Source organism: Dendrobates tinctorius, unplaced genomic scaffold, assembly GCF_039654945.1.
Source record: "Dendrobates tinctorius isolate UK_male_01 unplaced genomic scaffold, ASM3965494v1 ptg000039l, whole genome shotgun sequence".
In the NCBI taxonomy this organism is placed as follows: domain Eukaryota; kingdom Metazoa; phylum Chordata; class Amphibia; order Anura; family Dendrobatidae; genus Dendrobates; species Dendrobates tinctorius.
The window spans coordinates 51,688,890-51,701,220 of NW_027361707.1; the positions used below are offsets into that span (position 1 = coordinate 51,688,890).

A 12,331-nucleotide genomic window follows, 5' to 3' on the forward strand; every position below is an offset into this window, starting at 1 on the left:
GGAAGTGCGTTCTTCAGCCAGAGGGCGGCCGGCAAAGAAGTCCCGGAGCCCAACGTGAGACCTTCCCTGAGATCAGCAGTCCTTGTCGGCTCCGCCGGCCGGGTCTTCTTCCAGTACAGGTGCCCGCCGCGGCCGTAAGAGCGCCCCTGCGGCGGGTTCCTATAGTACCGCAGCGGCTCCAGTTGAAGTCTCCAGCGGGTGTTCGCCTCCCCGTGGGTCTCAGCACCGGGGAACGGAGGATGAAGTCCTTTCAACCGGCAGCGGCACTCCTGTTCCACAGGGTTCGAGGGCTGGCTCCTCTCCTGCGCAGACCGTGGAGGACATCGCTTCCAGAAGGGGTGAGAACATCAGTGTCCCCCTGTCTGTCCCACAGGATATTGATTTTAAAACGCTATTTAAAAACCTTTTATCTGAGGTTTTTGGGGGAATCTACTAAAGCTAATGCTTCCTCTGTAGACACCCCAGTTATTATTGAACAGCGCAGTGTCAGCACAGCTGCAACCCCCCAGAACCCATTTAAAGAGGCTCTTACATGCGAGTTATCTCCATTGGGTTTCCACTTAAGCACCTCCACAAAAGAGCAGATTTGGGAACATAAACACGTAGATTTATTTTCCCTTCTCCCTCGCAGGGACCAGCCGAGCAGGGTTGAGAGGGACAAACCTGAACAGGATGACATCAGGCGTGTTTCCTTGAGGTCTTTCAACAATTGGGTTCAGGCCTTTTCAATATACTCGGCTGTTCTCGGAGAAAAGTTTCCTCATCTCTGTAGTATGCTATTTCAACATTTGGATATAATATTGGAGGCTTCTAGGAATTTTGGAGGCTTCGCTTGGTTAAACTACGACGAAGCTTTCCGCCAAAAATTGGCTGTACACCCTGAAGCTAAATGGGGTGTGAAAGATGTAGGTTTGTGGTTGAATGTAATGCTTCCACAAAGGCAATATGTTAATAGGCAATGCCCTAATACGACCGTGAGGAAAGGTTTTTGTTTTGCCTTTAATGATTCTGTATGTAAGTGGAGTAGTAGTTGTAGATTTCGGCACGAATGCTCCTTCTGCGGTAACGGTCACCCCGTGTTCAAATGTTTTAAGAAGCAGTCCTCTCAACAACCACCCAGAGACTTTAATTCAAAGGGCTCAGACCCCAGTGAGACTGGAAAAAATGCTCCCATGGTTAGGCAGATACCCAAATCGGGAGACCAGTAACCTTTTATTCCGTGGTTTTGCCTTTGGGTTCCTTATTCCTACTTTTCAAGGTTCCGGCTGTGTAATATCCAAAAATTTGGTTTCTTTATCTACATATCCTGAGGTGGCGAGAGAAGAGATTTTTCACGAGGTATCGTTAGGCAGATTTGCTGGCCCCTTTTTGTCCCCTCCTTTTGTTAATTTTCGTATTTCTCCCCTTGGTGTAGTCCCCAAGAAAGAGGTTGGGTCATTTCGCTTAATTCATCACTTGTCATATCCAAAAGGATTATCTTTAAATGATGAGGTGGACAAATCTGTATGTTCTGTTCATTATTCCTCCTTTGATTTAGCTCTGGATTTGTTGAGGAAATTTGGTCGTCTTGCTTTGTTATCAAAGTCTGATATAAAATCAGCTTTCAGGCTTCTTCCAGTCCATCCAGATGGTTTTAATTCTCTGGGTTTTTTCTTCGATAACAAATATTTTTTTGATAGATGTCTCCCTATGGGATTCTCCCTTTTGTGTTTTTATTTCAGGAGCTTCTCAACCTTTCTACACTGGGTATTGGAATCCAGCTGCAGTGAGTCTGGTATATTGCACTACATAGATTTTTTTTTTATTTATTGGTCCTCCTGATTCTGATTCCGGCTTAATTGCACTTCATAAATTCATTGATATGTGTAGCTATTTTGGGGTTCCAATTGCTCACGATAAAACAGTCCTTCCTTCTCATTCTATCGAATTTTTAAGTATTACATTGGATACCGTAAAAATGGAGTGTAGCCTCCCAATTGAAAAAGTGTTGAAGATTCAGTTTTCTCTCACAGCGATTTTGTCTCAGGAAAAAACTACTTTGAAAGAATTACAATCGGTGCTAGGTTTGTTAACTTTTGCTCTGCGGATTATACCTATTGGTCGAGTTTTCTCCAGGCGTCTTTATGATGCCACTAAGGGCCTTTCCTCCCCTCACTCTCACGTTAGAATTGGTTCTGAATTGAAGGAAGACATAAAAATTTTGCTTTCTTTTTTGTCAAATTTCAATGGCAGATCTTGCCTACAATCCAATTTCGTTATGGCTACTTCTCTTCCTCTTTTAACCGCTAGCGATGAGCTATCTGGCTGCGCAGTCTTATTTCTTTCTCACTGGTCGAATCAGCATTGGCCCAAGGCTTGGTTGGATTCGAAGCTATCCAGTAACGCAGTTGTGACTGATCTTTTTTCAATATTTTTAGCTATCCTTCTTTGGGGCTCTGACTTACAGAATAGTAGATTACTTTTTCTCTCTTCTAATAAAGGTGTGGTTTTCGCAATTAACACTATCTTCAAAGAACATCTGGGCGTCAAGAATTCTGAGACAATTTGTTTTACTTTGCCTGAAGTTCAATATTTGGTTAAAAGCGAGGTTAGGTTGTATTGAGAAGGAATTGTCGGTTAAATCTTTACTCTCTGGTGAATGGTCATATTTTTATCAGCAGGTTCCCAACGCGGACCCAGAAGCGACTCCTTGTCCACCATCGGTTTGGGGCTTATTGGAAAGTTAATTCCTCAATTTATTGAGCAGTCCGTCTCTAAGAGAACATGGGCAGATTATTCGGCTGCATGGCAGGTTTGGATTGAATTTTGCCAATGGCATAATATTGATTTTATGGTATCCAGTCCTAATGCAGGTTTACTATTTGCAGAGATGTTAGTCGCAAAAGGTCTTTCCGTCGCAGCGGTGGCAAAATACTTTGCTGGAATTTCATTTTTCTTAAAATTATCAGGTAATCCACCTTTAACAGGCTTATTTCCCATCAAACAATTTTTAAGAGGTTTCAAAAGGAGTAATTTTACCCCAGACGTCCTATCTCCATCTGCTTATTGTGGGATCTTTGCTTATCGTTGGCTAATGTTTGTAGAAATTCTTATGAAGCGGCTCTTTTTCGCTCTGCTTTTTCCCCCCCTTTCCTTTTTTGGAGCTCTCCGCATAAGCGAATTAGTCTCTGGTAAGAAGTCTGATCCTTCCGGCTTAATGCTTTCGGATGTTAGCCTGCATGATTCTTTCATTTTTCTTTTTATACGAAAATCAAAAACGGATCAATTGGGTAGGGGTTGCAGGTTGCAACTAAATAGTTTTCCAGATTCAATCATCTGTCCGATATCGAACGTCAGGGCTTGGCTCGGTATTCGGATTACCTCTTCTGGTTCATTCCTGATTCACGAGGATAAATCCCCCGCCACGATTTTCCAATTCAACTGCATTCTTAAGAAATGTTTACGTTTTTTGGGTAAAGACCATCTCAATATAACATCACATTCTTTTCGAATAGGAGCGGCTACAGAAGCAGCGAGATCTGGTCTTTGTCAATCTGACATCATGAAGCTGGGAAGATGGGAGTCTGGGAGATATAAAATTTACATCAGACATGAATTATAGGATTCTTAATTTTATTTTATTGCAGGTCCAGTGATTGTCTGGATTATCGGACATTCCTATGTGCATTGGGCTAGGAAGAGAGCCCATCAGAGATCCTATACCGAGAACTTGTCTTAACCATAGTGAAGTTCAAATTTTCTGGCATAGTGTTTGTGGTTTGAGGTGGTCGAATTTTGTTTTTGAATTTATGAAATGCTATTCTCACCTCCCTCGTCCTAATTTGGTGATTTTCCATCTGGCTGGTAATGATCTCGGAAAAGTCAAAACTCTTGATCTTTTGGCCTTCTTGCGTTCTGATATTACGGGCCTGAAGCAGTCTTTTCCAGACATTTTCTTTGTATTTTCCGAAATCATCCCCAGATTAGTGTGGTCTCAGCGTGAATACTTATTTATGGAAAAAATTCGTAAGAGAGTCAATAGAGGGATGTTTAAATTTTTACCGCTCGTTGGCGGTTTTTCATTCAGGCATGAGGACTTTGAGGGTTTCTTGCCCGGCTTTTATCGAAGAGATTCAATTCATCTTTCAGACATAGGTTTGGACATTTTTAATTTGAACCTCCAATCAATTGTGGAGAGATGGCTGTGTTGTTTTGGGGGGCCATGACCCTTCGTGTCGTGGCGTTTGGGAAATCGCCCAGGTATTGGGTGGATTGGTGTTGTTATGGTGGTATATATTTATGGAGTTAATTTATTAAAAGTTATTTTTGTAACCCTAATAAACAGCACGGCAAATTTTCTGCCAAGTTTTTCTGTGTCAAGTCTTTTATTGTATAAGTGGGTTTTGTGCAGCCATGAGATCAGTCCAAAAGGAGAAAGCAGCAAATTTCTCTGGAGAGATATTACAAAGTTGCTTGTTTTCACATTTACTATTGATTTACAAAACAGAAAAATAAGTGTTACCCTTTCAAACTCCAGAGCCAAAAGCATAACTACATCCACAAAGGAGCATCCTGCAGCACAGATCTCCCCTGTGTTAACATGCTGCACACTCAGTGGCACCTCCAAGCTCAAAAGCAAGAAGTCTCACAGGGGATTGAGACCCCGCCTTTAGGATCTATAGTAAAGGGGGTATCCAACACTGTCCAGAGACCATCACGAGAGAGGTGTCAATATTATGACCCTACATATCTACAGGGACAAGAGCATGATCAGGGGGTATCAGGCACATAGTATTCATACAGTGTTCTGATGACCCACACATCTGCAGACCATGCACGTCTCAGGTTTGTGGGGTCAGAACGTCTTCACCACTTTCTATGAGGAAGTGAGCAGCTCTGGATGTTGATGGATAGCCCCTTTAAAAAGGACAAAGCATTTTCATCATTAAGTTTGAGATTTTTTTTTTTCCACTTTTCCTAATGATATTTACCTATTTAATAAAGTTTTATATTTGGGTCTCTGTTATAGGGAAATTAAGGATTGTACTGTTTTAAGAGTTTGGCTATTAAATATTGCCTTTTAAGCCCTTTGCAAAGCCTGCTATACATGTACGTCATGGACAGGGTGCCCGTGTATGGCGTGGACTCCGGACCTGTGCCCGCTCCATACAGGGCAGATGCAACACAGATGTCGCCTGCCCATAACAGCAGCTATAAGTGATGATCGCTGCTGGTGAACCATTTAAGAGGTCTCTCAGATCATTGACTGCAGCATCTAAATAGCGCGATCGCCACTGCACGCGCTCACCAGTGCCCACTGGCCCCCCAAAATGTGTGCCTGGGGGACCGATGTTACCATAGCAGCCAAGGGGTCTATCCAAGGTCCCCATTAGCCATAAGCTGAGAACACAATTTATACTATATACACACACACACACACACTGATACTTATGTTTTACCATTGGATTTTTAAAAAACTAAAAAGTTTAAATCACCTCCCTTTTCCCCCGGTTTAAAATAAATTTACCGATTATACTGTATCATTGCACCAATAAAAAGCTATGAAAATATAAAAGTTAGCTAAAACCAAATGAAAGCCCGTTTAAAATTATATATTATCTATATCTAATTTTGTGCTGCCAGTAACCATTATCCGTATTATGACACCAAAAAGGCAGCATCACTGAACAATTCCAATGATGCTGATAGTTCAGGTCACTCGATGTGCAGCAGGACTGGGACTCTCAAAGTAACACAGATAGTAAAATGCAGCCGGTTACATAAGACCTTGCTAGTAGGGATGAGAGGACCCGTGGAAATTTGGGTTGTGGTACCCAACCTGAACTTTATTCCAAAGTTCGGTTCAGGAACCAGAACCCCACTGAGAACAATGGACACCTGAACTTTTGAGCTGATAAATATTTCTCTCTGGGACGGACTCCTAGGAGTCCATGTTAATCGTTTAGCAGTGGACACCAATTGTCTGGTACGAACCCCAAACTTTTAAGATCCGTTTCGCTCATCTCTACGTGTTTCCATTCAATATTGTGATTGCATTTATTTTGCACAGGAATAATGACAGGTAAAACGCACAATCCTATACCACCACAACACAAAGCCCAAACAATTGTATAGTGTAAATTATACAGGTGTTAGATTAATATACTCTGTTACACCAAACATTACAACTAATGTTAATCTAATTTAAAGGGAACCCGTCACATTATGTATGCAGTCTGATCTGTGGGCAGCATGGCGTAGAGAAGAGGAGAAGCTGAGCAAAACAATATATATAAAATTGTGGAAAAGGATCCAGTGTAAAGTATTTTTTCATGGAATATCACTGATATCTGTATGTATAGAAGTCCAGTGGGCGGTCCTACTAGTGATTGACAGGTCCATCTGCACAGTCACACGGAACACTGTCAATCACTGAGTAGTTCTGCCCACTGGACTCCCATTGATACAGAAACCAGGGTTTCAAGGAATAAAATGTAAGTTTTACTGAAACTTCTCATACAAAAGTGTCCAATCAAAGCTCTTTCTGCTCCAAGATCCTGGCTGCAGATCAGATACCTTTACCATTTATGATGAAAAAGTTATGCATACCAATTTTTAACTATAACATGAAAAATAGGTATAAATTTCCCCTTGAGGACTCACTCCTATTTTAAGAATGCAGAAAAACCATCCCTCACCTGAAAGATTCGCTGTTAAACTCTTCTAAATCTTCTCCAAAAATGAGTTTTAATACTGCCTACAAACAGAACACAGGGGGTTAGAAAAGGAATCTGAACTAGTGCAAAATATGGACACTGACACGCACGGTCTGTCCATCACGGTGTACTCTCTTATACTCTCGTAATACAGTTACATAGACAATTTGAATTGTTGTAAAGTGTTTGATTTCTGGCGATTCCTGTGCTTGTTGAAAGTCCCAGTAGTAAGAGCCTTAGTGATTATTTTGCTGAATTCTTATTCGAGCAAGAGCCATCTAATGTGTATGGCAGACTAAAGGGATCATCCACTACAACACTTAACGGGACCAGGGAGGTGACGAAGGTCTGGAGACAGACATGGGCTGCAGCACTAAGGAACGGCACCGATCTGGGAGGAATGTTTGGGTCTCATCCTTTGACACTGTTCAGTGGCTCAAAAGGACTCTGTTAAGACTGATAACTCTAGTCGGACACAGTGGAGATGGGTTTTCATAAAGTCCCCTCCACTATGCAGGAACATCTGGCCGCTGCGGATTAAACGCTGCGGCAGGACGCAGTGTTCAATCCGCAGCTAATCCGAATGTAATCCGCTACGTGGATACACACCCTTAGAAGGTCCTGGTCCACTGGGAGTACCCACGGATCTGACATGGACATTGTCCTTAGCCAGGAGAACCATGGCCTCTTTGGCCAAAACGGGGCTATCAAGATTACTCTGGCTTTGTCTTCCCTGATCTCTTTCAAGACTGGAGGGAAGGCATATAGGAGTCCTGATGTCCACTATTCTGAAGAGAGTCTACTGCCATCGGCCTGTCTGCTGGACTTGGGGAACAAAATTTCTGAACCTTCTGTTGGCTCTTGAAGCAAAGATCCATCTTGGGCTGACCCCACATGTCTACAATCTGATTGAAAATTGACTTTTTGGGCACCATTCTCCTTGTCCCACCTGATTGCGGCTTAGAAAGTCTGCCTTCAGGAGGTCTACTCAGATATCCAGGGACGATAGAGATGAAATGTTTTGCCAGACATAGAATCATTTGTTATTTGCATCAGTGTTCGAAACTGGGTGCCCCCTTGGTGATTTATGTAGGCCACTGCTAACTGGTTGTCTGACAGGACTCACATGTTGCCCCCATAGTTGTGGTAAGAACCTGTTTAGTACCCTTTCAACCACCAGAAGCTCCCATTAATTTGATGACAGGCCCCTTTCTTCTGGACCCAGGGATTATGGAGCCACAGGGTGTCTAGGTGGGATGCCCACCCCCAGGGACTGGTATCTGTTGTGACTACCCTGGAAGCTCTGTATACCCAGGGTAGTCCTCTTGGGGCCGATTCAACCTGCAAGCACCAACTGAGTGACCGGACTAATGAGTCTGGGAGGGTAAAGCTTTCGCTCTAGTACTACAGTGTCAGATAGTTTTGTAGTATGCACCACTGTAGTCCCCTTGTATGGAACGGAGCCCATTTCACCACTGGTATGCAAGAGGTTAGGGACCCCAACAACGACATTGCTTTCTTGAGTCATTTCCAGCTTTATTAATTCCAACACTAATTGTTTGATCTTATGCTCTTTTTTTTCCCTCTAGGAGGAGACACTCCTGTGACACTGAATCTATTAGTGGCTCCAAGAACACCTGTACCATTGCTGGTTTCAGTCTGGATTTTTTTTTAGATTTAGCTGCCATCCCAGAGATTGTAATGTGTCCATGACTATTCTGTCCTGTTCCTGACAGCGAGAAACTTTTCCCCACAATCAAGAAGTCATCCGGATACAGTATTATTAGAACATACTTCTCTCTGAGACGAGCCGTGACTTCTGAAATAAGCTTTGTGAGTACCCGAGGGCAGAGCTCTGTATTGAAAATGGCCCATTTGAGACTATTTGCACTGCCACCCTGAGGAACTTGCGATCCTGCTGGTAGAAAGGGATGTGGTAGTATGCGTCCTTGAGGTCTAGGACCACCATGTAACATTGTGGGGAAAGGAATTTTACCGCCGACCTGTCTCCATCTTGAATGAAGGAATCTGATAGCTGTTGAGACCCTTCAGATTTATAATGGTCCTCCAGGAGTTGTCTTTTTTAAATGAGAAAGGAGGGGAGGGGGGGGGGGAAATAAAATCCCCTCTCTCCTACCAGACCATGTTTCTCCAACAGCGACACTACCTTCTCTTCAAGGCCCCGTTGTATTACTTGAGAGGGCTGTACCAGGGTCTGTGTGTACCTCTGTGGTGGCAGCTCGTGGAACCTCAACTTTAGGCCTGATCCCACGATCTGCCGAATCCAGGTGCTGGAGGAAATCCTCTCCCAGGCGAGGAGGAAGTGAGAACCTCCCTCCTATCTGGGAGAAGCAGTCACTGGGAGGACTTCTTGGTGTCTCTGGAGGGCTTGCCGAAGTAAAAGCCTCTCCCTCCCTTGGATCGCTTGTCAGTCCTCTCTCTGTATTTACGTCTCCTGGATCTGCGACCCTTTCAAAAGGAATGTCTAAGGCTGGTTTCACATTAGCGCTTTTTAAGCGCACGCACGGCCGGGGGTAGCTCCGCCCCCGAGCCAGCTCTCTGCCCGGCGTGCCCGCCCCTTGCTTGTAGCGCCGCCTCCTAGCGCACAGCGGCGCCTGCGATCGGCGCACCCTATCTTTAGCATAGGGTGCGCAGATCGTGTGCAGGCCGTGCGCTAGTTGCGCTTTGACCTGCGCACTTTTGACGGTGCGCCGTGCGCACCAAAGTCAAACTTTTTGGATTTCAGCGTGCACGGCGCACCATCAAAAGTGCGCAGCGCAGGTCAAAGCGCAACTAGCGCACGGCCTGCGCACCCTATGCTAAAGATAGGGTGCGCCAATCGCAGGCGCCGCTGTGCGCTAGGAGGCGGCGCTACAAGCAAGGGGCGGGCACGCCAGGCAGAGAGCCGGCTCGGGGGCAGAGCTACCCCCGGCCATGCGTTCGCTTAAAAAGCGCTAATGTGAAACCAGCCTAAAGGATGGAAATGGCTTGGAAAACTAATATATATATATATCAGTCCTCCTCCAGCACGTCATCCAGTGCCGGCCCAAATAAAAAGTTACCTTCACAAGGCAGGGAGCAGAGTTTTACTTTGGCCCATGTATCCTCTGGCCAGCATTTAAGCCACACTTCGCGACGTCCAGAATTGTCCAGTGCTGCCGATTTGGCCGCCAGCTTTGCAGAGTCATCCAGTAAAAATACTGCTGCTCTGATGGCAGGAATCGCCTCCAAGATGGTTTCTCTGGTGACTCATTCTAGATGATATTCTAGATTGTCTACCCAAACCTTCAGAGATCTAGCCATACAGGTGGTTGCAATGGCTGGCCTTAATGCCCCCGCCGAGGACTCCCAAGTCATCTTGAAAAAACTGTCTTCCTATCCAATGGCTCTTTGAGGACTTGGGGTCCTTAAAACAGGAGGGAAGACTTCCTAGAGACTTTCGAGATTGCCACATCTAGTCTCGGTTCCTTATCCCAGGACAAAGAAGCTTCTTCAAACAGATTTCTTTTTTAAAAGAACCAATTGTTTGCGTTCTTTGGGAGAAACCAGAATATTCTCTTTTAATGAGACCCTGCAACTGCTCATTAATGGGGAAGGCTCTATGTTTCCTCCTTTGTAAGCCGACAAACATGAGCTCCTGGGCCGACTTTTTAACCTTCTCATCCACCAGTCCCATAGTAGACCGGACCCCTTTTATTAGTTTGTCTATCGCCTCTACCGGGAAAGCATCTTCTTCTGAACTACTCTCAGAATATTGCGATTGATCCGAGTCCACTGGATCTGAACCTGTGGAGTCTTCGTGATATCCAACCCCTCTTTTGTCTCTCCCCCCTTACTGTCTGTGTCCGTTGTGGCCTGCAACACAGTAACCGACTTTGGATTGTATCAGGGATTTTAAGCTTTCAGAAAAAGTGGGAGTCTCTTCTGCAATTGTCTTATCAACACAGTCCTGACATCTTTATTCCAGGAGGCTCCTAACTGGTGTCTGCATAGGGGACACTCATTTTTGAGCTTTGTTTTGCTCTTTTTAGGGACCCCCTATACTCCACCCCACCAATGTATAGAAAAAAAGGGATAGGGTAGGAGAAGACAGACTAAAGCTGAGTCACACATTGCAATCTCGCTAGCGAGATCGCTGCCGAGTCACAACTTGTGACGCAACAGTGATCTCACCAGCGAGATCGCTGTGTGTGACAGCGAGCGGCCCCCCTGCCGGTATCGCTGTAAGAAACCTCTGGACATTTTTTTGGTCGCTTGGCTCCCGCTGGCCAGCACGCATCGCTGCGTGTGACAGGCGGGAGACCAGCGATCAGCTGTAAAAATAGAAATTAAAAAAAATTGTTATTCTCACCTTCCAACGTTCCACGCAGCATTCCTCTACACGCTCCCGGTCCCAGTGATCCTTTGCACGAATGACCGCGAGACTTCCGTATCCCACAAGACCGTGATTCTCGCAAAGGATTACTGGGACCGGAGCGTGGAGAGACAAAGGCTGCGTGGGACGTCGGAAGGTGAGAACAATAATTTTTTTATTTTAATTTTTTTTTTTTTTCACAGGGATGGCAAGCGATGTCGGTATCGCTGGTAAGTCGCTATATGTGACTCCAGCTTAAGAGAGAACAGACATTAGTGTGCTGTACTTTCTTGGAGCTCACTCACCACTCAGACACTTCAAACAGATACCACATCTGGAGGTTGAATGGTGTTCTCAATGTCTCCTCCAGAGACCAAGGACCCCTCCTTTCTGAAATTACAGAGATCCGCTCATGTGCTTCAAGAGCGGCCCCCAGTGCTGCTGCAGCATGGCTGTTTCTTATCCTGTGAGTGCAATTGCCTTTCTGGCTTGTGGTGCTGCTGGTGAGGCTCCAAGTGCTCAAGCAAAAAAGTTTCCATGGATGCCACCGACTGCACTTCTGCCACCCCTTTATTCTCGCCCACCCCCCCCCCAAATCTGGTTCATTAATCCCTGGTGTTCTTGCGGTGCATGCCCTTGATTCAAACCCTGCGTGCACCCAGCGTCTTATTTCCGGTCCGCGCCCCGGCTGGTTCCAGACCCCACGCTCACCAGGCATTACACTTCCTGTGCGCACTAGATCACTTCCAGCACGTGCCCTCTGCCGCTTCCACATGCTGCTGCCATGATACCCCGTGGCAGTCCTCCTACCTGGTCCCGGGATTGGAGCACTGCAGGAGGGAGCAGACCTTACCCGATGCTTGCCGAGCGCAGTGTGCAGGATGCAGTGGTTGGGCCTCTTCTCAGGTACTCCCCCAGGAAAGGAGGTGGGCATGGTGGGACGCAGCCCTGGACTTCACTCGCCCACTGATGTGCTTCGTGGGCTGCAGGGCCACCATGTGCATCAGAGAGGGAATGGCAAAACATGGCCTCCGAGGCTCCTATCTCACCCGTCCATGTTTCGCTCAGGGATGGCATGGTGAAACGTGGCCTCCGAGGCGCTACCGGTACCTGGTGACAGATGCAGCAGAACTCTGCCTGCCAAACCCATCCAACCCAAGCATCCTCTTCGGTCTTCTAAGATTTCATCTTGAGGATTCCCCATGGAGGACAGGAAACCAACTGATTGGAGAGAGGAGCCACCTCTTTATCTTGAAGGTTTCCTGTCCTTGAAGGGCAGATC

General features: G+C 45.6%; 1 protein-coding gene across 1 annotated transcript in view; it reads right to left on the bottom strand.

The window, feature by feature from the left end:
- SEL1L3 (SEL1L family member 3) overlaps nucleotides 1-12,331 on the bottom strand; it is an 86,785-nt gene that overhangs the window by 61,623 nt on the left and 12,831 nt on the right. The window contains exon 6 of the mRNA XM_073574703.1: nucleotides 6,678-6,736. Coding sequence (XP_073430804.1) covers nucleotides 6,678-6,736 — 59 coding nt within the window. The remainder of the gene's footprint in view (nucleotides 1-6,677; nucleotides 6,737-12,331) is intronic.